We start from the raw sequence: 23,833 nt of genomic DNA, 5'->3' as shown, positions 1-23,833 counted from the left end.
TTACCCACGCATTAAGCTGCTGATTTTGTCTAGCTCCTTTGTCTTTAATCTTGAATATGGCATCTTTCGTTCAAAACACCCTTTTTGATTGCAGCGGCTTGGTTGTTGTCATCACAGGTGGTGGGACAGGCATGTACCCCTCTTCCCCTCTATAGGCTTTACACAATTTGAAGCTATGAAAGTACTCCTAATGATATATATATTGGTCTTGTGATGACGCAAGCCTACGGGGCCAAGGTTTATCTCATTGGCCGACGCAAAGACAAACTTGACGAGGCTGCAGCCACAGCCCTACATGGAAACATAATTCCTCTTCAATGCGACGTGATACCGAATTCGAGCCTGCAAAGCGTGGCCACTTATATTGCAGCGGAAACAGGATACTTCAATCTCGTGATTGCCAATTCCGGGATCCAGGGGCCAAATTACAACGAATTACTTCCAGGTAAAGACGGAAAGATACCTAACCTTTAAGAGGTGCAGGAAGCTATCTGGGGTCCGTCAATGGAGCAATTGGCAGAAGTCTATAATGTCAATGTAATTGGTGTTCATTACACCGCAACTGCCCTCCTCGACCTCCTCGACAAAGGTAATCAGAAAGGAAATGTCCAACAGACAAGCCAGATATTAGTGACAAGCTCAATCGGTGCCTTTTACGGGGCGTGGCCGCAGGCAGGAATGGCCTACACGACGAGGAAAGCGGCAGTGACTCACATGACCAAAAGTTCGGCAAGTTATTTGACTCAATATCGGATCAGAGTCAATGAAATTGCTCCAGGAAATATCCCATGTTGTGAGGAATGTTATATATAGTCTCCGAGACAGGTGAATCAGAAGACGCGTAGCACAACATGGCTACCTAATCATTTCTCGGTATTAATGGGACGTTTCCAGTTGTAGTGCAGATATCAATCAGTAGTGAGTGGTGTGGTTTCGTTTTGCTGTGAGTGTATGATAAGATGGCGTTAACTAGCCTCTTATTAGGGTCTACAAATTATTTCCGACATCCTATGTGTAGCTAAAAGCCTAAGTTGATTTATTAAGATAGCCAGGGTTGCGAAAACTCGCTTTGTTGTGTTGTACCCAAATAGCTACTGTAAGGGTATCAACAGCAGTAAAAGTGTCAAGAGATCGACATTCAATTCACTTTATCTAATTCTAAGTGCTATATCTCTGTGCCAGTAAGGAAAATCAGGAAAAGTAGGTGCTTTTCGTGAGTGATGTCCAAAGGAAGAGGACTGGCTGATGGCAAGAGAAGGGTCAAACTCAGGAGAATGAACAAAAAAGGTAATACACATATGACTCTGACATCTTTCCATTACCAAGGGAACTGGGTTCCATCCCACACGCGGAACTGTGCACCAAGCGACTCCCTCGTCCCCTCATCCATAGTCTTCACGATACCGTCGACGCTCTCTTCAATTGTCTGAAATGCCTTCTCGAGACCGAAGAGCCGGGCGCCGGTATTTCCCATGTCAGTTTGGACAAATCTGCAATTTTATCAATATTTTTGCAACGCAGGGATCATTCCAGTAATCAGAGACATACCCAGGATCAGCAACGAAGCTCACAAAGTCCTCATTCTCAAAGTGAATCTTACGCACAATCCAGTGAAGCATAGCCTTGCTGGAGCCGTACGCGGCACATGAGTACGGTCGCTGCTCCATGCCAGCGATACTGCCTAGAGGACTGCCGACTCCTACAAAAGTGGGCTTCTTGCTCTTCTTGAGAAGGGGGTAGACCGCCTGGAAGAGGTATATGGGTCCGTAGGCATTGACTTCAACATGCTCGTGTATCACTGGGACGGATATCTCGCTAATGGGTGATAAGTCTTCGCAAATGCCAGCGTTGGCGATCACCACATCTATGTGGTCGATGCCATGCTCTGTCTGGAGGGTCTCGACTGCTGCAGCTGGGTCTGTGGATGACTTGGAGTCAATCTTCACCACGATCAGGCGAGAGGAGTCGTCCTTATAGAGAGACTCTAGGGACTGAGACGAAGCACCGGCGGGGTCGCGGACGGCCGCTACTACAGTGCTGTTGGAGCGAGCGAGAAGTTTTTCGACCAGTCCACGACCAATTCCGCGACTTGCGCCAGTAATGAGATAGATATTGTTTGTCATATTGCTGGTTTTTTTTGGAATGAACTGGCGTTAAGACACGATTGAAGGTGACTTAAATAGGCTACATAGTCACACCAGGGCTGAAAATTGTGGTAATAAATCTACAAGTAATTAGGCCCCAGAGCTGAAGTGACGAATACAATAATCTTGCAAATACGACTGGACAATCTGAGAAATGCTACAAAGCGAGAACAAACTTCTAATAAGGAAGGGAAATAGGAAAAAAGGACAGGCGATCAATAGGCGTTCCTAATTGGGGAAGCAATCCGTGACATATACATTTGATATGCCTACATTTCTTCGTGACCATTACCTCCACTCAGCCGCGGCCCTTACCATGCCCCGACCATACTCGTCACCGGCGCCACCGGTAAGCAAGGTGGAGCGACAGCCAGCTACCTCCTCGCCAGAGGTCTAAATGTCCAAACCCTAGTTCGAACAAAGTCTAGCGCTGCCGCGCTCGACCTGCACCATGGCAGCACCGGGCTAGTTGAGGGCAATTTTAACCAATCTGAACAACTGCTGCTCGCCTTTCAGAACATAACAGCAGTGTTTTGAAACGTACTACCATCTTTCCGAGGTGACGAGGCTGAATCGCGACAGGCGACCAACGCGAAATATTCCCCGAGCTGACGGAAGCATATACTCTCCGCGCCGCTATGACACCCCCCCAAAAAATGACGCTCATTGATCCAGATGATATCGAGCACTTTTCTGTTGCGGCTTTGATAGAGCTGCGGCATTTTCTCGCGTCGTGCTGGTGACATTGGGGGCAAGGCCCTGACGGCGGAGCAGATGGCGCAGGCTATATCCCAGGTCAGTGGGCGCAATATTCTGTTCGGCCATATTCCGCGTGAATGTGCAGAGCTTTTGGCACTTTTTCATCCTCAGGTGGACTTCCAGCTGTGGTTCTGGGAGCGACAAGATAGGTTGGAGCCGAGGGAGCTAGAGGCCGAGCTTGGGATTGAGTTGGCTACGTTCAAGGAGCTCTGGAATACGAACAAAGAATTATTGAAACAGGCGTTTAAAAAGATGAACTTTATCAACATTAAATCTATTGACGAGGAACAAGCACTTTTAGAGTCCCTGCTTCAGGACATTGTCATATTCCACCCACCATATGAGACGTACCCTGGTGAGTCTGGTCCATCCATGTTACTGCGTGCCATTCCCGTTTCGATTGCATCGGACTTCAAAAAACCGATTGGGGTCAGCAACTGCGATAAATTCAAATTATGCCAAACTTGTCATACCCGTGGTATGATTCGCTGGGGAATCCGTCTGTAATTGATGGTTCTGTGGCTCCAATTCTCTCTTGCATGTTGCTTGAACAGCTCTGAGGAGACTGGACCAATGGCGGACAGGTCCTACAAGCTTGAGATCATGGATGGTATTGGATGTCGTGTGGTAGAGGCGTTGGAGAGGCGGGAAATTGCCCGACTGCCTATCTTGCACGAAATACTTGCCTGTCATGTCATCCCATTTCAAGCCTCGCATTTCTAGATCAGTCCTCTTGCATTGGACCATCAAATTCCTTGGCTTGTTGTTCTCTACTGGGATGTGTGTATCTCCGAAACCCCTTTTGCCCAATTTGACTGGTATAACAATCATGATAGGTGTGCAATCGATAAACAAGATTGGCTGTCGGTATTACACATCAAGCGCAAGGTGTAAGGATCATAGGGGGTAGCTTGCAGGTTTCAAGGAAGTGAAGATTGTTCCAAGGCTTGGTTTCGCTTAGAAATATGTGAATATCAGGAACCTGAAATCGGCAGGCCCCTGTCTTGTATAGTGCGATGATTGTGTATGCAAAGGTTCACTTTTCTGGCAATGGCCAGGTTTGAAAAGGCAGGTGCGGTCAACAGACTAGTAGGAATTGTGACTTCAACTCCTAAATCCTATGTTGCTTTTCACACCATTATATATTTTGCGACCGATTACCTCAACAGCTCCACTGCCTCAAGCTGTCAGGCTCCAGGCGCAATTTCTGACTTAAACTGTCGGTGGAATTCCCCATCTTGATATCGTTCGCAGGCATGCGGGAGGAAGAAACGGTTGGTAACTACGTTTATACAGAGATATCATACAGGCCAAACTTTCCAGCTTCCATGGTGTATTGGGAAACTACGGGTCTGCAGTCGGCTTCGGATCTTCCTATCCAAGGGCCGAGTGCGTCGGCTTGTCGGGAAACCCGATACACTAAATTTAGCCACTCAGGCCGTAATGCTTCCTGCCCAGGTGGTAAGACCTCCGTAGACAGTCCACAAGGTTGTGTATGGGCGTTCGGTATTCCACCGAGTCCTTCGGGATAAGGTCCATTTGCCTCGGCCCTCCCGAGATCAGGCCCCGGTGCTTAATCACCCCCGCTCCTACCACGTGAGGCCCCGCCATGAAGATCTGGGGGGGTTTCCCCTTGATTCGTTGACGTCTGTGTGTCCCTGTCGTTTTCAATCTGGCCCTGAGGACTGAGATCTTATGGCCGCAGATTTCTGGGCTGGCTACATCAGTGGAGCCATTGGGATCATCATTGGCAATCCTCTCGATGTGATCAAAGTCCGGCTACAGGCGGGACATTCACATGTCGATCCATCAACCGCACATTTGAGCCACTTCGAAAAAGCAAGCAGTCTTGTTCGAGGTCCGTCTTACACTGATCTGGTCATATCAAGTCCAATTAATTGATTATCGTTATAGGCGCGGCTGCTCCGATCTTAGGCTATGGAGCTCTCAATGCTATTCTTTTTGTTGCCTACAACCGATCCTTAGCAGCATTGGACGCGTCCGTAACGGATCCCACCAATCCCGTGGGGGTCTCGCCTTACAAGATTTGGCTTGCTGGGGCCGTAGGCGGACTGGCTAGCTGGACCATCTCGTCGCCAACGGAGTTCATCAAGTGTCGGGCACAGCTGGATCGCCGGCCAGACGTTTCCTCGTGGACGGTTGCCAAGGATATCTTCCGAACGCGTGGTTGGAGGGGCCTCTACTTTGGGGGCGGGATTACTAGCGCCAGAGATTCAATTGGCTATGGATTCTAGTATGGAACTGACACGCCACCCCCGGATACCCCAGTGTATCAAATGAGGAATTTAGTGCTGATCTAATGCAGTTTCTGGTCCTACGAACTTTGCAAACGATTTATGACCTCTGATGATGATGGATCACACCAGGCTGCTATGAAGATTCTGCTTTGCGGTGGCATTGCTGGCGTTGTTACTTGGGGCTCGGTGTTTCCTTTAGATATGATCAAGACACGACTACAGGCACAGACAATTACAGACCATTCCCCCAGGACTGAAAATCAGTCTCTACTACGACCACAGCGCCAGATACTGAATTCTTTCCAAATCGCGAAAGACACATATCGCGTCGAGGGCATCAAGGCATTCTATCGTGGCTTTGGAGTGTGCAGTGTCAGAGCGTTCATTGTGAATGCTGTTCAGGTATGTTCTCTCTCGTTTATGGCTATTCAACTACGGAGTACTGACATCTGATGAAGTGGGCGGCATATGAATGGTTGATGAAAAGCTTTAACCATTCCTGGGGCGCACAAGTGAAAACCCAAGAGCCCGTAACGGGCCTATAAATTTGTTCAACCTGACGAGGCCAAGCTTAAAAATATGTTGTAGAATATCAAAAACATATCAAAACAAATCATTCATACAAGTTACGCATTTACCGAAAACCGATTTAGGTTAGATTCTATTTGGTATTGAGGGATTTCTATTGGAATTACTCGCGAGTATTGCTAGTAAGGGGGTAAATTTCGCCCAGATGTTGTTTTCGCCGGCTATCGGCGGTTTCCAGCCACCCGCAAAACGGGAAAAGCGGAAACACGGCGAGGATCGGCAATATAAAAAATTGCTTCACGTGAGACTCCACCGCGATGCATGAGCAGAATGAACATGAGAGCAGGTCTCGATGTATGGAAACTTTTGTATGTCGATTTGCTGAAAAGAGGATCGTGGTCGCGTAGCAATGGTTTGATTTTTGTTCCAGAAGGCAAAGGTCAAGCTTCGATTTACTCCTTCATCACGTCGGGGTTCTCTTCAGGCTTGCCGTTGTCAATCAAACCCAGTCCGATCGCACGCTCGGCGAGCAGTTGGCTGTGCGGCTCTTCGCGCAGGATGCGAAGTCTGAAAGAAAAAAAAGCGTAACGGGTTAGCGACGCGACTTAGGACATAGTATCGCCAATACACTCACCTCCGCTTGTGGTTCTTGCCCTTGGCATGTGCCTTGAGGTTGTAGTCGCTCTCAAACCATTTTGAGCACTCTGTGCAGTAGAACTTGCCTAGACCAGGCAGATCCTCCACATCCTTCGAGTCCTTGTACTTCTGCAGATGACCCTGAGTTTTGATATCCGCGACGACTTGATCATAGTCTCTGCGAATGGGTTAGCAATCAGCGTCCTGAGTAAAAAAAGATACAAGGGGTAGACGTACCTGGTGCGGCGCTTGTTCTTGACTTTTCTGAGAGCACCCATTGTAAATGATAGCCGAATTACCTCGGAGCTGGAGCCGAATATCAAAATAGATGCAAGGGAATGAAAATTGGTTACCACCGATTTCCGGAGTGAACGGTGAGGAAAGCGGGTCAAAGAGGTCAGGCACAATAGCGAGTGATTGAGATGAAATTTCCGCCGATTGTGGGTCGCGGAACGATTGAAATAGCTGCGCTGTGATTGGCTGGCGATCAGACACGGCACCTTGGCGGCGATGCGGGATTGCCATTCGGCTCACCTCGGCTCAGTCCATTTCGTCACCGTACGTGTATTGAATGACGTTTGCATGCGGTATCATGCTCCGAGCTACTTCCATGTACATAGTATACATAATCAGTTCAATATCAAGTTCACTAAAGTACATCATATAGGTGGAGAGTATGATGATGGGAACACCCGGCCACGGATGGATTGTTCAGAAAATATCCCAATAGAGCATTGTAGCAACTAATAAACACATGATCCTGGGCTAGATCATACTTATGAAACTCATTCCACATGCGTCAAAAGGTGTAGCACGGGGTACAGGCCGAGTTACATGAGAACACATTGACCTTTTCGAAGCCCTTTGGTCCGAAGGAGAGAAGGGGGCCTTGTAATTGGAAACTCCGTGATTGGTGGCCGAGTTATACCCGTCACATGCCTTGTATCGCCATTACGTTACCGGTACATCCAAGGCGAACACAGAAAAGGCCACAGATGTTGAATATTGAAGGTTCACATGGGAAGAGAAGGATGGATAGAAAAAGAATCGGGTGTATATCCTGAGTGAAACCTATCATCGATCCTAATAACTATCAAAGTAAATTCAGAATTCCAAGCCATAAGCAGCGTCTATCAAATTGCCCAGCCTTCTTGCCGTCGCATGCGGCAGGCTTAGTCCAATACCAGCGTATTGTATCGCCGTGGTAACAGCGGTTACGGCTCTACTCCCGGTCCCCGTAGAATCTTTCTCCCACTCAAAACCAAGCTTTCGTCCTCTTCTTCCTTTTTGATATTTTCCTCTCTCATTCTACTCTCCACTCTCATACTTTGGTGAAGGTGGTTTACTAGCTCTTGGATGTGCAATCCCATCTCATAGAGCTTCCATCATGATCTCCACCCGCCTCGCGCGCGCTGGTGCGCTGGTACGTTCTCCTTCGGCTCGTTTTTCCAACGACATGGCGCTCGAGTCGAGTGCCAGTCTGATTCTTGATGAACGGAAAACTGACTTGTCTTTCGACTTTAGGCCCCCAAGTTCCGTCTTGTAAGCAGTGACCTCATTGCCAAGCTCCATCTACACGTGGCGTTGCACATTTGCCGGCGTGCATGATAGCTCAGGCGTAGCTTGAGACCTGCAGTTGCTGACTTTTCAATGTATAGGTTACCGGAACTCGGGCCTTCGCTACCGCCAACCCCCTCGACAAGAAGGTCGAGATGACCAACCACGAAACTGTGAGTGGCTGCCAATCTAACGCCCGAGAACCGGGGCGTGGAGCGCGATTCCAAGCAATAGCGACTAACGTATTACATCTCAGGGTCACTACATCAACTACAAGAAGATGTCCGAGAACCTCGACGTCGTCCGTTCTCGTCTGCAGCGCCCTCTCACTTTCTCCGAGAAGGTTCTGTACTCTCACCTTGACGACCCCCACGGCCAGGACATCGAGCGCGGTGTCTCTTACCTCAAGCTGCGCCCCGACCGTGTTGCTTGCCAGGATGCCACCGCCCAGATGGCTATTCTCCAGTTCATGTCCGCTGGCATGGACCGCGTCCAGACTCCCACCACTGTCCACTGTGACCACTTGATTGAGGCCCAGGTTGGAGGTGAGAAGGATCTTGCCCGTGCTAACGACATCAACAAGGAGGTCTACGATTTCCTTGCCTCTGCTACCGCCAAGTACAACATCGGATTCTGGAAGCCCGGTTCCGGTATCATTCACCAGATCGTTCTCGAGAACTACGCTTTCCCCGGTGGTCTGATCATTGGTACTGACTCTCACACCCCCAACGCTGGTGGTCTCGCTACCGCCGCTATCGGTGTCGGTGGTGCTGATGCCGTCGATGTTATGGCTGGTCTCCCTTGGGAGCTGAAGGCCCCTAACGTCATCGGTGTCCGTCTCACTGGTAAGATGTCTGGCTGGACCACTCCCAAGGATATCATCCTCAAGGTCGCCGGTCTCCTCACCGTCAAGGGTGGTACTGGTGCCATCATCGAGTACCACGGTCCCGGTGTCGAGTCCCTGTCCTGCACTGGTATGGCTACTATCTGTAACATGGGTGCCGAGATTGGTGCTACCACCTCTATCTTCCCCTTCAACGACCGCATGTACGACTACCTGAAGGCCACCAAGCGTCAGCACATTGGTGACTTCTCCCGCGAGTACGCCACTGAGCTTCGCGAGGATGAGGGTGCTCAGTATGATCAGCTCATTGAGATCAACCTTGATGAGCTTGAGCCCCACATCAACGGTCCCTTCACTCCCGATCTTGCCACTCCTATCTCCCAGTTCAAGGAGGCTGTCAAGACCAACAAGTGGCCCGAGGAGCTTAAGGTCGGTCTGATTGGCTCTTGCACCAACTCCTCCTACGAGGATATGTCCCGCGCTGCTTCGATCGCCCGTGACGCTCTTGACCACGGTCTCAAGTCCAAGTCTCTGTTCACCATCACCCCTGGTTCCGAGCAGATTCGCGCTACCACCGACCGTGATGGTCAGCTCCAGACTCTTGAGGAGTACGGTGGTGTCGTCCTCGCCAACGCCTGCGGACCCTGCATTGGTCAGTGGGACCGCAAGGACGTGAAGAAGGGTGAGGCTAACTCCATCATCTCCTCTTACAACCGTAACTTCACTGGCCGTAACGATGCCAACCCCGCCACCCACGCGTTCGTTGCTTCTCCCGATCTGGTCGTCGCCATGACCGTTGCCGGTACCCTCAACTTCAACCCCCTCACCGACTCCCTCACCGACAAGGATGGCAACAAGTTCAAGCTCAAGGCTCCCTCCGGTGACGGTCTCCCCACTCGTGGCTACGATGCTGGCCGTGACACCTACCAGGCTCCTCCCGCTGACCGTTCCTCCGTCAACGTTGCTGTCTCCCCCACCTCCGATCGTCTCCAGATCCTCGCTGGCTTCTCCGCCTGGGATGGCAAGGATGCCACTGATCTCCCCATTCTGATCAAGTGCAAGGGCAAGACCACCACTGATCACATCTCCATGGCCGGCCCTTGGTTGAAGTACCGTGGCCACTTGGACAACATCTCCAACAACATGTTGATCGGTGCCACCAACGAGGAGAACGGTGAGGCCAACAAGGTCAAGAACTACTTCACTAAGGAGTACGACGCTGTCCCCGCCACTGCCCGTGACTACAAGGCTCGTGGCGTCAAGTGGGTTGTCATTGGTGACTGGAACTACGGTGAGGGCTCTTCCCGTGAGCACGCCGCTCTCGAGCCCCGTCACCTCGGTGGTCTCGCCATCATCACCCGTTCCTTCGCTCGTATCCACGAGACCAACTTGAAGAAGCAGGGTATGCTTCCTTTGACTTTCACCGATCCCGCCGATTACGAGAAGATCAACCCCGAGGACAAGGTCGACCTCCTCTGCACTCAGCTCGAGGTTGGCAAGCCCATGACTCTCCGTGTCCACCCCAAGGACGGTGGCGCCGCCTTCGACATCTCCCTCAGCCACACTTTCAACGAGTCCCAGATCGAGTGGTTCCGTGACGGCTCTGCCCTCAACACCATGGCCCGCAAGGCTTAAACTGCCTTTCTTCCGTCATGAATCCCCAACAATAAAACCTTCAAGTGTTTCGGTTATGACCGAGACACCTGTGTAAACTACGTTCTCTTGTGTGTTGAACAATTCAAATACATGTCTCTGAAAACCACGGTGCGACACGGCAACCATTCAATTGGCTTGTCTATTGCCCATGTCCCTTTCTTGGGCAGGATACGAGGAGTTGCGCTCTGGGAAAAATTATGAATGAACTTGTGTTTTTGTAGGCCTGATTTCTCGGCCTTGCGTTGATTCCCGATATCTGGGTGGGCTCAATGGATATACTTTTTTTTGATTTTCACATCACTGTCTTTGTATGTTAGAAATGGCATACATACGCAATTTCTTTTTGTTTTCAACTATCTCTCATATCGTAGATTCGTATCCAACGCGTTTTAGCCGCATCTCAGCCGCATTATAAACAGTGAGATACCGACACCTCGGGCATATAAAGCTGAGGTAAGCTACCGAGGCATAGTTCTGCCCCGCGTTCGTTGTATATAAGATTGACTTGGACGCCATCGAATTATTTTCTTCCGTCTTAGGTTCGAGTTGAGCGCTTTTGTATCTCGCGTTCACTCTCATCACAAATTATCTATCTGCATCAAGCTTGAAAGCCTACAGTGTCTTGAGAAGTCGATTCTCAGTTGACCAATGGTTTGCATTTCTATATAAAAACCACGTTGAAGAAATATTTCTTACCCTCCATCTACTATCCTCACCCCATCTCAGAAAATGGTAGCCCAGCTCGTCCATCTCCCAGAAGTGGAGCGCCTCAGTGCCTCAGTCGTGAGAATTCTAGGCGGAAATCCGGGGAAGGTGAGTGCATAGGTGCCATGATTTCACTAGAACATGGCAAGCTGATCAATGGCACAAAATGCAACACAGTTCACCCTTCAAGGTAAGCATCACACTTCATCTGAACTCAGAACACACACCCTAACCACATACCTAGGCACAAACACATACTTGGTCGGCCGTGGCCACCAGCGAATCCTAATAGACACAGGAGGTGGCCAGCCCACATGGGCCGCAAACCTTGAATCCGTGCTCTCAGAAGAAAAAGCAACAGTGCACCAGGCTCTCCTGACACACTGGCACCCCGACCATGTCAGCGGGCTACCAGATCTACTCAAACTCTGTCCCCAGGCTCAGATCTTCAAAAATCAGCCTGATTCCGCTCAAACGGATATCCAGGAGGGTCAGGTGTTCTCCGTCGAGGGTGCTACCTTGACAGCATATCATACGCCTGGACATACCGTTGATCATATGGTGTTTATGCTCGAGGAGGAGAATGCTATGTTCACGGGTGACAGTAAGTGGCCTTCTTCCGAGATCTGCTCACCTAACCCTTCTTTTCCTTCCCACCGATGAAACATAGCACACAATATCCCTATGAAGTAACACATTTGACTGAACCCCCACAGACGTCCTAGGCCACGGCACAGCCGTCTTTGAAGACCTCAAAACCTACCTCAGCAGTCTTCACCGTATGCGCGATCGCGTCTCCGCAGGCCGGGGTTACCCGGGCCACGGGGCGGTGATAGAGAACGCCGGCACGCGGATTACCGAGTACATCAAGCATCGACAGCAGCGAGAAGATGAAGTCCTGCGCGTGTTACGATTTGGCAAGCTTGATGTTGCAGCTGGCGAGTCCTCACCAGAGCCGAAGCAGACGTGGACGCCTATTGAGTTGGTCAAGCGCATTTACCGCGACGTTCCCGAGTCTTTGCATGTTCCTGCTTCGCATGGTGTGTTGCAGGTGCTGACGAAGCTTGAGAATGAGGGGCGGACGGTTCTTGATTCAGATGGGAGATGGAGTCTTGCGAGTGAGAAGTCGACGTTATAGATTTGGTGTTCCTATTTACCCGTACTACACCACCACGCTAACAGACGGTAACCTGCCGGCAATGACTTCCTTGGACACCGGTCGACACTCCCTTTTCCTTCACGATGCCCTTCTAGTCATTCCAACGTAAAGGGAGAGAGATCAAGATGGTTAAAATAACGAATTGCTCACACCCGGGATTGCTCCGGGGTATTTTCTTAAGTCAATTCACTTCAATACTCAGTTCAAGTACGAGACGAACCCCTTGCCACTACATACGAGGGTGTATGTCAGTCGCCTGGTTTTTACTTTTTCCATGTTTCTATCATTGGACGTAGTAGAATATCGACATCCAAGACCCCTAGAAATTGTGAATAAATATAGAAGGCATTTGTGATGCATGTAGAGGGATCCAGAGGAATCCATACAAGCCACTAGCTAAAAAAAGAAAAAAGACCTGGAGGCATCTAGAAGACCTGGATGCCGTGAAAGATGAATACGATCACCTGACTGGCTGGGCTAGTAGGCCTTGTACGATCTCCCCAATGCGGAGTCAGATTGGCCAAAACCTGAAAAACATCGGGAAATCTCTGAAAAGATCCTGAATATTTCTTGCCCAAATGGAAACATAAAAAGAAATACCTTTCCTTGCTTTTGACATATTTTTTCCCTCCCATTACCCATGTGAGCGATATTGAGGCCCACTCGTAGTTCCAGTGACGTTCGCATTTCAGTGCCCCCGCCTTGTTCTCACCTTCCACCTTTTTTTTTCTCACAAGCTTCCATCTCTGGCATTACTACTTGCAGCTATCTAGTATTTTGTCTATGGAGACAGATTGCTAGTCTGTTGCTCATCCGGAGTGAATATCCCCACTTGTTCCAAAAGGTTGGTTCGCTTTCGTCATGATCTCCAAGGGTTCCCCGCCTACGAAATTGAGTCCTAACTGCTACAGTCCCAGTACCTGCAACATACCTTTATTCTAATATAATTCCTCCTTTTTTCCCGATTCATCATGCCTTCGATCGAGCCCAAGAATGAAGCTCGTCTGCTGCTGGTCTCAAATCGTCTACCGATCACAATCAAGCGGTCTGATGATGGAAAATATGATTTCTCAATGTCTTCGGGAGGTCTGGTCAGTGGTCTGAGTGGTCTCTCAAAATCAACTACATTCCAGTGGTACGGCTGGCCCGGTCTGGAGGTGCCCGAACCCGAGATCCCCGTCGTGACCCAGCGTCTCAAGGATGAATACGGTGCTGTACCAGTGTTCATCGATGATGAACTGGCAGATCGACACTACAATGGGTTCTCCAGTCAGTTACCCCTCCCCGCCATGTTCATAGTGTGTATACTGATGCTTTGCTTTTACGGATAGACTCCATCCTCTGGCCTCTGTTCCATTATCACCCTGGCGAGATCACCTTCGACGAATCCGCGTGGGAAGCCTACAAGGAAGCGAACCGTCTTTTCGCAAAGGCTATCGCCAAGGAAGTGCAGGATGGTGACCTGATCTGGGTTCACGACTACCACCTGATGTTGCTTCCTGAGATGCTGCGCGAGGAGATCGGCGACAGCAAGAAGAATGTGAAGATCGGTTTCTTCTTACATACCCCGTTCCCTAGTAGCGAGATCTATCGAATTCTTCCCGTACGGAATGAACTGCTGCTGGGTGTCCTGCATTGCGACCTGATTGGCTTCCACACTTATGATTACACGCGCCATTTCCTGAGCAGTTGCTCGCGTCTACTGTAAGTATATCATACACTTTATGAAGGTTATGTCTAATTGGATTAGTGGTCTTGCAACTACGCCCAACGGCATTGAGTTCCAGGGCAAGATTATCACATGCGGGGCTTTCCCCATTGGGATTGACCCTGAGAAGTTCAAGGAAGGATTGAAGAAAGAGAAGGTCCAGAAGCGCATTGCCATGCTGGAGCAGAAGTTCCAGGGTGTGAAATTGATGGTCGGCGTCGACCGTCTCGATTACATCAAGGGTGTGCCACAGAAGTTGCACGCGCTCGAAGTGTTCCTCAGCGACCACCCGGAGTGGGTTGGAAAGGTCGTGCTTGTGCAAGTTGCCGTTCCCAGTCGACAGGATGTTGAGGAGTATCAGAATTTGAGGGCCGTTGTGAACGAACTGGTGGGTCGGATCAATGGAAAGTTTGGTAAGTATCTTTTGTCTAGTATTCTGAACGAGGCTAATTCTTTTTCAAGGCACCGTCGAGTTCCAGCCTATCCACTTTTTGCACAAGTCCGTCAACTTCGACGAACTCATCGCTCTCTATGCCGTATCAGATGCCTGCATTGTTTCCTCTACCCGTGACGGTATGAACTTGGTTGCCTACGAATACATCGCCACCCAACAGAAGCGCCACGGAGTGTTGGTGCTTTCTGAATTTGCCGGAGCAGCCCAGAGTTTGAACGGCAGTATCATTGTGAACCCCTGGAACACCGAAGAATTGGCAGGCGCTTACCAAGAAGCCGTAACCATGAGCGACGAACAGAGGGCTCTCAATTTTGCCAAGTTGGACAGATACGTGTCCAAGTACACCAGGTACGTTTCCATGTTAATTCCTGCCAGCCAGATCATCTCTCATTTCCTGTATTTCAATCCGGACTGACCTTCTTCTAGCGCATTCTGGGGCCAATCATTTGTCACCGAACTCACCCGGATATCCGCGCACTCTGCTGATAAGTTCCAATCCAAGAAATTGGCGGAAGCGGGTGCAAAGGAAGGCGATTTGCCAGCCACGACGCAAGTCGCGTAATAATATTTTGATATCCCTCTTCCAAGACATGTTTCCAGTTTCCTGGTGCTCTGTCGGAACGGGTTTTTCAAATGAAACTTAGATGGCCTTCATGAACATGGATCAGGCGAATTGTATCTTCTTAGAGGTTTCTCGTTGGTTTCTGGTTATTTTCTTTCTAAATTTGATTTCTAAATACAGGGTGGATTCCCTCATAGACCAAATTTATACTACAAAACACATCCCGACATGGATGGATGCCTCTTCCCAGTCTGGAAATCAGGACAGAATGTTACTATTCCGATTATGAAGAGACAGTGAAGACCAGCAAAGCCAAACTGACTGCTGGGTCATCCCTAGGGAATTTCTCTGAGCTACACCGTTGTGTTACTCTCTCTTTGCTTTTTTTTTTATTTTTTTGGTTCTCTGGAGCTGCCTCATCGCTTATAACTGAAACTTGGTGAGTTTGGGAAACTGGACAGGTTTAACCTCGATATAATCAGCACATTTTACACGGAGGTCACCATGGCCTGGTCATAATATATCTTATTTGAGAAAATATCTCGAGTCAATCAGTGTATAATAACTTATGCTCTGGGTTTGCTCATTTCAGCCTAGCAAAAGATGAGATATTTATGATAGCCAGGTAGCAGTTGGAACGGAATTAGGAACTTTCTTCATGTGGAAACGGCACTCTTAAGGCTTACTCAAACACGAGGAAGTGTAGATTCAAACTGTATACTTAAAGATAAAGGTTTTATCATCAAATTGCCCAGTTATTCGAGAGGCCATCCAAGTCGATGTCTTATACTTGAGTGCAAACAGTGCAAACATGCTTCCCCGAGAAATTCTCGAAATCCTCGACTGCAAACACCTCAAGCTCGCAACGATTTGGGCGGTCACCATCACCACAAACCACTCACGTGCCTGACCATTCTTAATCTCCCGTCTTCTCCAATCCCACCCAAATACCCTTGGACGAGCAACCGCCTGCTCCCCCACCAACAATGGCACCAAGCCACCTCCTCCGGGCAACAATGCCTCTCCGAGCCTCAATCACGACACCTCTGTCCCTGACACGCCCTTCAATCCTCCAATCAACCAGCTACCTCACCACACCTCTCCGCAATGCCTCAACAACCACCCCAACCCCCACACAGCCCAAGACCAAGGGCACAGACACACAAGCGCCCCCCGACTGCGCAACTACGCCTCAGCCCTGAAAGCCGGCACCGTAGTCTCCGTCGGCCGCATGGACCGCACAGTGGGCGTCTGCCACCGCCACACCATCTGGGACCGCCATATCCGCAAGTTCTACCCCAAGGAAACGCACTACCTAGTCTCGGACCCGCGCAACTCCCTCCGCGAGGGCGACGTAATCGAGTTCTCGTCTGGCGCGCCCAAGAGCCGAAACGTGCACCATGTCGTCGAGCGCATCGTCACTCCCTTCGGCGTGGCGATCGCGGACCGTCCTGCTGTTTTGTCGAAGGCGGAGCGTGAGGCGGAACGTGAGACCCGCTGGGCGGCGAAGTATCTCCGTCGTGAGTCGAAACGGCTTGGCCGTGAGGTGGATCTTGTGAAGGAGGCGGCTAAGGCGGGTGTTCCTGTGCCTCAGAATCAGGTGCTTTCTACTGCGCAGTTGATTCATCGGATTCATGCGGAGAATGAGCGGGTCGGGAAGGTTAAGAGGATTGTGCAGGAGAGAGTGGCGGAGAGTGAGAGGATTACTCAGGAGAGATTGAAGGAGGCTGAGCAATGAGCTGTTGGCTTTGAAGATGTGTACGTTTAGCTCTTTTTGGGACGGGCTTCAGTATTTGAACTGTTGGGTTTTGTCCTTTGGCCTCCGTGTTGCATATCGGAGGTTATGTACTGTATTATACCGCTTCAATATATTTTTTATTGACATTGTGATATGTTGTATTCCCGGAATGGTTCTTCCGACTAGAGATACATAGTTCTAAAGGATGCATGTATGAGAAAAGAAGGAGAGGAACCACCCATCCATGTCAAAATACAAAAAAACAGTGTACATCATAAACATGGGTTTAGCCTAGACAAGACTGTCTAGTCCAATACCCTAATCATTCGTAAACAGAAAGAAAGTTACTGGTATCACGGAAGAATAACCAACTCCTTTACCCAGAAACGGCAAAATGTGCCCGTCAAATCCTGAACCCTTCAGCTTGGAGGTATGACCCTGAGAGACATGGTACTCCCTCGGTGGATCGATTGGGCGGGAGGCTCTATTTATTTCGCGCTTCGGTGTTTCCCGACCTCGTCCTCTTTTCCATCACGCCTCGCTGCTAACTCAAATCGAAGATCATGCCGCCCAGACTCGGACCTTAAGATCAACACTGCCAGTCGCGAGGACACATCGAATGGACATCTTTGTCGCATTAGGGTCTTCTTTCGCTCCGTTAGATGCAGCCTCAGTACCCTTTGAGCCCTCAGTTGCACCAGCATCCTTAATCAAAGGCGGCGCCCATCGAAGCGAACTGATGAAATGGTCATGGGCCACAATCGTGCGCACGCATTTGCATTCTTGCGTGAGATCCCAGCACCGCATGGTCTTGTCATCAGCTACCGAGATGAGGTATTTTCCACCGGGATGGAAGACCAATGAGCGGACCCAGTTGTCGTGGCCAACAAGGGTCTTGATGCAGTTTCCACGGGTATCCCAGAGACGAATCGTCTTATCGCGAGAACCAGTAGCGACAAACTCGGCGGACGATGACGCTGGTGGTGGCTTCTTTAGCCCCGCAAGAGCTGCGAAGTGAGGGTAACTTGTTGGCGGAGCGAAGGCCACACATTCGATATAGTGCTCGTGGCCTAGGAATGTTGATTTGGTGTCCCCAGATGAGATATCCCACAGACGCGCAACCCGGTCATCTCCACCAGAGAAGAGGAACCGGCCGTCTGGAGACGGTGTAACATCTCGAATCCAGTCTCCATGGCCCTGCATAGATTTGACGCAATATCCAGTTGTGACATCCCATATGCGCAGTGTGAGATCACGAGAAGCTGAAACTAGTAGGTTTCCTGACATTGGAGATCCTGCAGCTCCGGAGGGAATGAACCGAACTGCTGAAACACTGTGGTCATGTCCTGGTAGTGTTCGGATGTTCTTATACTCGTCAGCCGGGTCCCACAATTTGATCGTCAGATCTGACGAGCATGATGCAAGGAGTGTGCCTCCGCGCGGCCCTCCATAATCCACATCTAACACTGCCCTAGTATGTCCTTTGATTGTGCGTTCTAGTTCACCCAACTCCCAATCCCAAATCTTGATTGTGGTATCATCTGAGCCAGAGGCCAATGAAGAAAATATTGGATGGAAAGCGAGACACGATACTGGCGAGCGGTGCGATTGGAGGTCATGGCGCGCTGGTGCTCGAGGCAGCCAGGAGACTGGGTCTTGATTTTTGCGATTCATGGATGTCGGGGTCGCGGTATCCAACTCTGACTGGAGTGCAGCGCATCTTGCTTCCAAGTCCATAATCTATTCCAGAATTACATGTTAACAAGAGGTAGGCTTGTGTTGTGATATCGGTCTTCGCACCTTTTTCTGTAACCGGACTACGCTCGTCCATTTCTTTTCCAACAACCCTTCATATTTCTTAAGTGTGGACTCGTCAACTCTGATCGAGTCGCCTAGTTCTTCGCGTAAAGCGGCGGAGCTGTGGTGCAAATTCACAGAGGTGAGGTAGGCGATTATTCCTTTATGTCTGTCGCGAAACACCATCAGTGATCACCCCCTAAATAAAGCAAGTCGGGTCACATACAGCTCCTCCGCCTGTCGCGACGTAAGAAGTTGGCTCATGGTGCTATATGTCTCTGCTCTCCCTAATCCAAATGCGCACCAAGTTCGGAAATCGATGGAGGGGAAGCGGCGGTGTCGAATTAAAGGGGAGTTGAGGGATTTGGGGAGCTGGAGAGTTGGCGAAGCGAATTGATCTAAGAGAAGTCGAAGAATTGAAAAGAAGAGAAGAAGGAGAAGATAAATATGAAGTTGTGATCCACCGCGGGGGATTTAACAAAACAATCCGCCAAGGCTTTTGTTTACTTTCTCTTCAACTTCCCGACTGTTTATTTTCTTTCTCCGTTTCGACTAATATCTCCCACCCCCTGTCATTGTACATTGGACACTTTGACTTGCATATTCATGTTCTAGTCATCTCTTATTGAGACAAACCTGTCTTTGATACCCTTTGGGCACCCAACATAGTACGCCCATCTGAACCCGCCCCCCAAGACATTCCGCAACCAACTCAGGACCCTTCTATATCTTTCTCCAGAATCTGCTTTGATGCAATGCGCAGCTCTGACAGGATACTGCAGAACGTGCTGACTCGTTTCCTTCCCAGAATACGTCAATAGTTCCTGTTCGCCAGAATGGCTGAAGCCACAGAGGACTTCTCCTCCTTACCCTTGCCCGATCGGTTCGCTCACAAAGTGCGCTCGCTCCCGCATAAACAGCCTGATCTATAGGATCACTGAAAAAGGCTAACCATATACAGAACTGGAAAGTCCGAAAGGAGGGATACGAAGATGCGAAAGCGCAATTTGAAAAGACCCCCGATGAATCACACCCGGTCTTCGTGCCATTCATACAAGATCCCGGGCTGTGGAAAGGAGCGGTGGCAGATTCCAACGTCGCAGCACAATGTGAAGGTCTTGCAGCATACTGCGCCTTCTTGAAATTCGGAGGAGCCCAGGCCTGCACGAGGTGCGTCAACCCCCGGTCCCAGTCGCGACGGTCTTGGCTGCCCCTGAATTTACTGACGACATTCTCATTTATAGATCCCGCACATATACTATTGGACCAATCGCTGAGAAGGGTCTCCCATCCACACGACCGGCCGGTAAAGCTAGCGCCCAGGAAGCTCTTTTACTATGTGTCGAAGTGGATAAGGCCGATCCGGTAATCGAGGAACTACTACCCATACTATCACACAAAGTACCCAAGGTGATCGCCGCCACTCTCGCAGCCTTAACTCTCATCTATCACAACTTCGGCTGCAAAATCGTCGACCCGAAGCCAACGTTGAAAGCGCTGACCAAGGTTTTTGGTCATGCTGATAAAAATGTCCGCGCGGAAGCACAAAATCTGACCGTGGAGCTCTACCGGTGGCTTCGGGAGGCCATCAAGCCTCTGTTCTGGGCCGAGTTGAAACCTGTGCAACAAGCAGATTTAGAGAAATTATTCGAAGCCGTGAAGCAGGACCCCACGCCGAAACAAGAACGATTCACTCGAGTACAACAAGATGCCATGGCCGCGGCCAGTGCTGCCCCTGCAGGCGAGGATGGTGAAGAACTAGCCGGTGACGAGTTTGACGAGGAGGAGGATGGGGTGGTTGTTGATGCCTTTGACTTGGCGGAACCAGTTGATGTCATGAAGAAAGTCCCTGACAACTTCCATGACCAATTGGCCTCGTCAAAATGGAAGGACCGCAAGGAAGCGTTGGACGCCCTCTATAACGTGATCAACGTTCCCCGAATCAAGGACGGCCCGTACGATGAGATCATAAGGGGATTGGCTAAATCCATGAAGGACGCCAACGTCGCTGTCGTCACGGTGGCTGCGAACTGCGTGGACGTGTTGGCCAGGGGCCTTCGCGATGGATTCACCAAATACCGAAGCGTCATTATGGCGCCCATGTTCGAGCGTCTGAAGGAAAAGAAGACGACTGTCGCGGATGCTTTGGGCCAGGCGTTGGATGCTGTCTTCACCACGACAACGCTGACGGACTGCTTGGAGGAAATCTTCGAGTATCTCAAGCACAAGAACCCCCAGATCAAGCAGGAGACTGTCAAGTTCTTGGTTCGTTGCTTGCGCACAACCCGGATGGTACCAGCCAAGCCAGAGCAGAAAGCGATCGCTGATGCCGGTACAAAGCTATTGACTGAGTCAGCCCCGGCAATTCGCGAAGGAGCGGCTGAAATTTTGGGTACATTAATGAAGATCCTGGGTGAGCGGGCTATGAACCCGTATCTCGATGGTCTTGACGAGATTCGTAAAACCAAAATCAAAGAGTACTTCGGAACTGCTGAAGTCAAGGCCAAGGAGCGACCTAAGGCTATTGTGGCACCCCCAAAGCCCGCTGCTCCGGCTGCCAGGAAGGTTGTTGGCAAAAAGCCGCCGGCAACGGGACTAAAGAAGCTCGCCCCTGTAGCCGCTCCACCTGCCCCAGAAGAACCCCCGGTCAAGCCTGTATCCCGAGGAATCCCCTCGAAACTTGGTGCCCCCAAGTCCGCCCTTGCAACTCCTGGGTCAGGTCTCAAGCTGCAACGGAAGCTTGCTGGTCCTGGAACCACTGCGTCGCCATCAAGAAGAGTTGCTCCGCCCCCCCGAAGAGGATGTGGCTCCCCCCGCCAGCAGCCCCCAAGTTTGGTCTCGGTCGTGGCCTGGCAGGTCGACCTATTGCCAGACCCTCGGCGCCTGCTGAACCTGCCCCTAATGCCATGGCAGCTGCCGACCGTGCCGAGTTGGAGGAATTACGCGCAGACAAGGTGAAGCGTGCTGAACTGGAGGAACTGCGGGCAGAGAAAGAAAATCTTTACCGAACGGTGGAGGATATGAAGGCCGAGCGGTCAAGGCTCAACTCGACGATCACTGAACTTCAGAACCAGAACGCACAGCTGATTGAGGACCACACCCGCGATGTCTTGAGCATCAAGGCGAAAGAGACTCAACTTGTGCGAGCACGGAGTGACGCGGAAACTGCGGAGGGAAGTGTTCAAAAACAGCAGAGAGAGATCGAAAGATTGAAGCGTGAACTCGCACGGGCACTTCGCGCATCTGCCATCAGCCCACCCAACGCTACCTCCGACGCAGGCAGCATGGGCATGCCGGACACGGCCTCCATGTATCAAGACCACATGAGCAACAGCAATGCTGCTGCACGAGCTGGTCTTCACATGGGATCCCGCTTTGAAAGCGCGCGTCCTCGAAGCTATGCCTCTGCCACTCCCAGTGAGGAGAAGGAGGCCAGCGGTATGGAATCACCAGGACTCAGCAGTCGCAATGGCGGCCTTGGCCGACGCAACTTGAGCCCTACATACGGTTACTCGGCCATTGGTAGCCCCACACGCTCGACTCGAGACTCCAACGCACAGTTCACTGAAGACGACCAACAACCCAGATCTTCCGAACCGGCAGAGAACTGGAAGCGAGCTGCGGAAGTCACTAGCCAACTGAAGGCGAGAATTGAACAAATGAAGGTAAGTGATTGTGATTTACTTGTGTCTGAACTCGCTAACAAGGATCCACAGGTACGCCAAGGGCTTTCACGACCTCCGCAACGTTAATGACCAAATGATCGCGATTATGTTTATGTCTCGTCTTTCTCACTATACACCTTTCCTTTTTCAACTCCTGTCTTTAGACGGGGGTTCCCAGTTTCATCAATATTAAAAAGATGAAGATCTTGGTCTTCTGGGAGCATCGGGCTCGGCTTTGGGGGGGGGTTCTTTGTACTATTTTTCTTATGCTGTGGTCGAGGACCTCTGAATCTTCCTGTAATTTCATAGCCTTGTCCTTTTATCCTCCTTATGACTGTTCTCGGTATCTAACTTGTTGTAGTTCAACCCGTGTGTTACTATCCTCCTCTCTCTCTGGGGGGTGTTTCATACGTCACCTCTATGTACGGAGTACTTGGTAGATATAACTCCGAACGTGCCCCTCAATGGTGCTGGCACTAGTGGAACAATATAAAACCCACCTACCCCTCCTTCACTCTCTCTCCTTTCCTCTCTCTCTCTCACACTTTCACTCACAATTAACATTCCAAGATGGGCTGGTTCAATGGTGACTATATCCCCCTACTCTTGATAGACCTCCACTCACATCTACCTAGACGATTCCGATCAGGCTCAGGCCTACAACACCTACAACAACCAGCCAGAACACGATCCTTCTCTGATCCACGAGCTGATCGCCGGTGCCGCCAGCTACGAGGCAGCCCAGGCCTACGAGAACCACGTTGCTGAGAACGGTATACAACCCCTCCCTCCCCCCGCTTGGATCATCCCGTGGATAGAGCCAGGCCTTGGAATAGAAAAGCAAGAAACAGAAAAGCTAATACTCTTTGCTATAATAGGCGAGCCCGACAGCCACGCAAAGGCCAAGGAGATCCTCGCTGGATTTGCTGGTGCCTTTGTCGACCGTGAGGTTGAGACTAGGGGATTGGACTTCATCGATCGGGAGAAGGCCAAGTACGATGCCAGACAGCAGGTTCATGACGCGTATGACTCCTATGGAAATCAGTTCTAGATGGTCTTGTGTGAATGAGATGTGATATATATTGTATCTAGCATGTACACATGTTGTTTATAGGGGGTTACCCCGCCATCCCACAAACCAGCCTTGGATACATATAGCCTGCGCGGTCTTGGATTCTCAGGTCTATATTAAACGGTCTTATAGACGGGTTTCTTAATAGAAGACTGTTTGATAGAAGTAGGTAGAGATGTTTAAGATATGTGCCAAGACGGGACTATCTTTTAGAGAAGACTTGGTATTCTTGGCGGCTGTCGCAGAAATCCCACACAGGGGAGAGGGGGAGAGATGAAAATTTTCGACGGAGAACAATCTGTCGATCACGGGATTGATTTACTCATCTCCATCAAGATTCTTGTACAGAACTAACAGTTACCAAAATCTATAAGCTACACTACAAATACAAGCAGACGACATGAATGCCTAGTTCTGATGGGTATAGACCATCAATAGATTGAACAGGTAAGAAATGCATTCATGGGTATCTGCAGAAAAGTGGTACATAGGGCCATTGGAGTTCGTGAGGGAAAAAATGTGTCTTTTTTTGTTAGAACAGGATCCAGAAAGGGCCAAAAGCGCTCTTTCGCACCCATCTAAAGCTAAAGT

General features: G+C 50.1%; 10 protein-coding genes across 10 annotated transcripts; 7 read left to right on the top strand and 3 right to left on the bottom strand.

Annotated features, from left to right (window-relative positions):
- Nucleotides 1–1,318: 1,318 nt before the first annotated feature.
- Nucleotides 1,319–2,123, bottom strand: N7500_002621 (SDR family oxidoreductase; the record flags this gene model as incomplete). The annotated part of the gene is made up of 2 exons (XM_056673767.1): nucleotides 1,319–1,490; nucleotides 1,549–2,123. 2 exons carry the CDS (start codon nucleotides 2,121–2,123, stop codon nucleotides 1,319–1,321), a joined length of 747 nt encoding a protein of 248 aa, XP_056534292.1.
- Nucleotides 2,124–2,460: 337 nt separating this feature from the next.
- On the top strand, nucleotides 2,461–3,410 carry N7500_002620 (uncharacterized protein; the record flags this gene model as incomplete). Its single annotated transcript, XM_056673766.1, has 2 exons — nucleotides 2,461–2,493; nucleotides 2,856–3,410. The coding sequence occupies 2 exons, from the start codon at nucleotides 2,461–2,463 to the stop codon at nucleotides 3,408–3,410; spliced, it is 588 nt and encodes a 195-aa protein (XP_056534291.1).
- A 1,188-nt stretch (nucleotides 3,411–4,598) lies between these two features.
- N7500_002619 (uncharacterized protein) lies at nucleotides 4,599–5,706 on the top strand (the record flags this gene model as incomplete). Its single annotated transcript, XM_056673765.1, has 4 exons — nucleotides 4,599–4,761; nucleotides 4,818–5,157; nucleotides 5,230–5,563; nucleotides 5,620–5,706. 4 exons carry the CDS (start codon nucleotides 4,599–4,601, stop codon nucleotides 5,704–5,706), a joined length of 924 nt encoding a protein of 307 aa, XP_056534290.1.
- A 435-nt stretch (nucleotides 5,707–6,141) lies between these two features.
- N7500_002618 (putative C2H2 finger domain protein) lies at nucleotides 6,142–6,603 on the bottom strand (the record flags this gene model as incomplete). Its single annotated transcript, XM_056673764.1, has 3 exons — nucleotides 6,142–6,256; nucleotides 6,324–6,503; nucleotides 6,563–6,603. 3 exons carry the CDS (start codon nucleotides 6,601–6,603, stop codon nucleotides 6,142–6,144), a joined length of 336 nt encoding a protein of 111 aa, XP_056534289.1.
- A 1,109-nt stretch (nucleotides 6,604–7,712) lies between these two features.
- Nucleotides 7,713–10,361, top strand: acoA (aconitate hydratase ACO1; the record flags this gene model as incomplete). Its single annotated transcript, XM_056673763.1, has 4 exons — nucleotides 7,713–7,748; nucleotides 7,850–7,867; nucleotides 7,984–8,055; nucleotides 8,139–10,361. The coding sequence occupies 4 exons, from the start codon at nucleotides 7,713–7,715 to the stop codon at nucleotides 10,359–10,361; spliced, it is 2,349 nt and encodes a 782-aa protein (XP_056534288.1).
- A 750-nt stretch (nucleotides 10,362–11,111) lies between these two features.
- On the top strand, nucleotides 11,112–12,225 carry N7500_002616 (uncharacterized protein; the record flags this gene model as incomplete). Its single annotated transcript, XM_056673762.1, has 4 exons — nucleotides 11,112–11,195; nucleotides 11,265–11,277; nucleotides 11,332–11,691; nucleotides 11,804–12,225. The coding sequence occupies 4 exons, from the start codon at nucleotides 11,112–11,114 to the stop codon at nucleotides 12,223–12,225; spliced, it is 879 nt and encodes a 292-aa protein (XP_056534287.1).
- A 992-nt stretch (nucleotides 12,226–13,217) lies between these two features.
- Nucleotides 13,218–14,970, top strand: N7500_002615 (glycosyltransferase family 20 protein; the record flags this gene model as incomplete). Its single annotated transcript, XM_056673761.1, has 5 exons — nucleotides 13,218–13,515; nucleotides 13,578–13,950; nucleotides 13,997–14,367; nucleotides 14,417–14,756; nucleotides 14,835–14,970. The coding sequence occupies 5 exons, from the start codon at nucleotides 13,218–13,220 to the stop codon at nucleotides 14,968–14,970; spliced, it is 1,518 nt and encodes a 505-aa protein (XP_056534286.1).
- An 811-nt stretch (nucleotides 14,971–15,781) lies between these two features.
- On the top strand, nucleotides 15,782–16,708 carry N7500_002614 (uS17 family ribosomal protein; the record flags this gene model as incomplete). Its single annotated transcript, XM_056673760.1, has 2 exons — nucleotides 15,782–15,847; nucleotides 15,968–16,708. 2 exons carry the CDS (start codon nucleotides 15,782–15,784, stop codon nucleotides 16,706–16,708), a joined length of 807 nt encoding a protein of 268 aa, XP_056534285.1.
- Nucleotides 16,709–17,269: 561 nt separating this feature from the next.
- On the bottom strand, nucleotides 17,270–18,769 carry N7500_002613 (WD40 repeat domain-containing protein; the record flags this gene model as incomplete). The annotated part of the gene is made up of 3 exons (XM_056673759.1): nucleotides 17,270–18,448; nucleotides 18,509–18,674; nucleotides 18,732–18,769. 3 exons carry the CDS (start codon nucleotides 18,767–18,769, stop codon nucleotides 17,270–17,272), a joined length of 1,383 nt encoding a protein of 460 aa, XP_056534284.1.
- Nucleotides 18,770–19,341: 572 nt separating this feature from the next.
- Nucleotides 19,342–23,221, top strand: N7500_002612 (putative spindle pole body component; the record flags this gene model as incomplete). Its single annotated transcript, XM_056673758.1, has 6 exons — nucleotides 19,342–19,401; nucleotides 19,467–19,675; nucleotides 19,750–21,251; nucleotides 21,326–22,221; nucleotides 22,820–22,943; nucleotides 23,049–23,221. The coding sequence occupies 6 exons, from the start codon at nucleotides 19,342–19,344 to the stop codon at nucleotides 23,219–23,221; spliced, it is 2,964 nt and encodes a 987-aa protein (XP_056534283.1).
- Nucleotides 23,222–23,833: the final 612 nt, after the last annotated feature.

Source organism: Penicillium coprophilum, assembly GCF_028826855.1.
Source record: "Penicillium coprophilum strain IBT 35676 chromosome Unknown utg000002l_segment0_segment1, whole genome shotgun sequence".
NCBI lineage: Eukaryota > Fungi > Ascomycota > Eurotiomycetes > Eurotiales > Aspergillaceae > Penicillium > Penicillium coprophilum.
The sequence above is the reverse complement of the archived record's forward strand: the minus strand, read 5'-3'. Positions and strand labels throughout refer to the sequence as shown.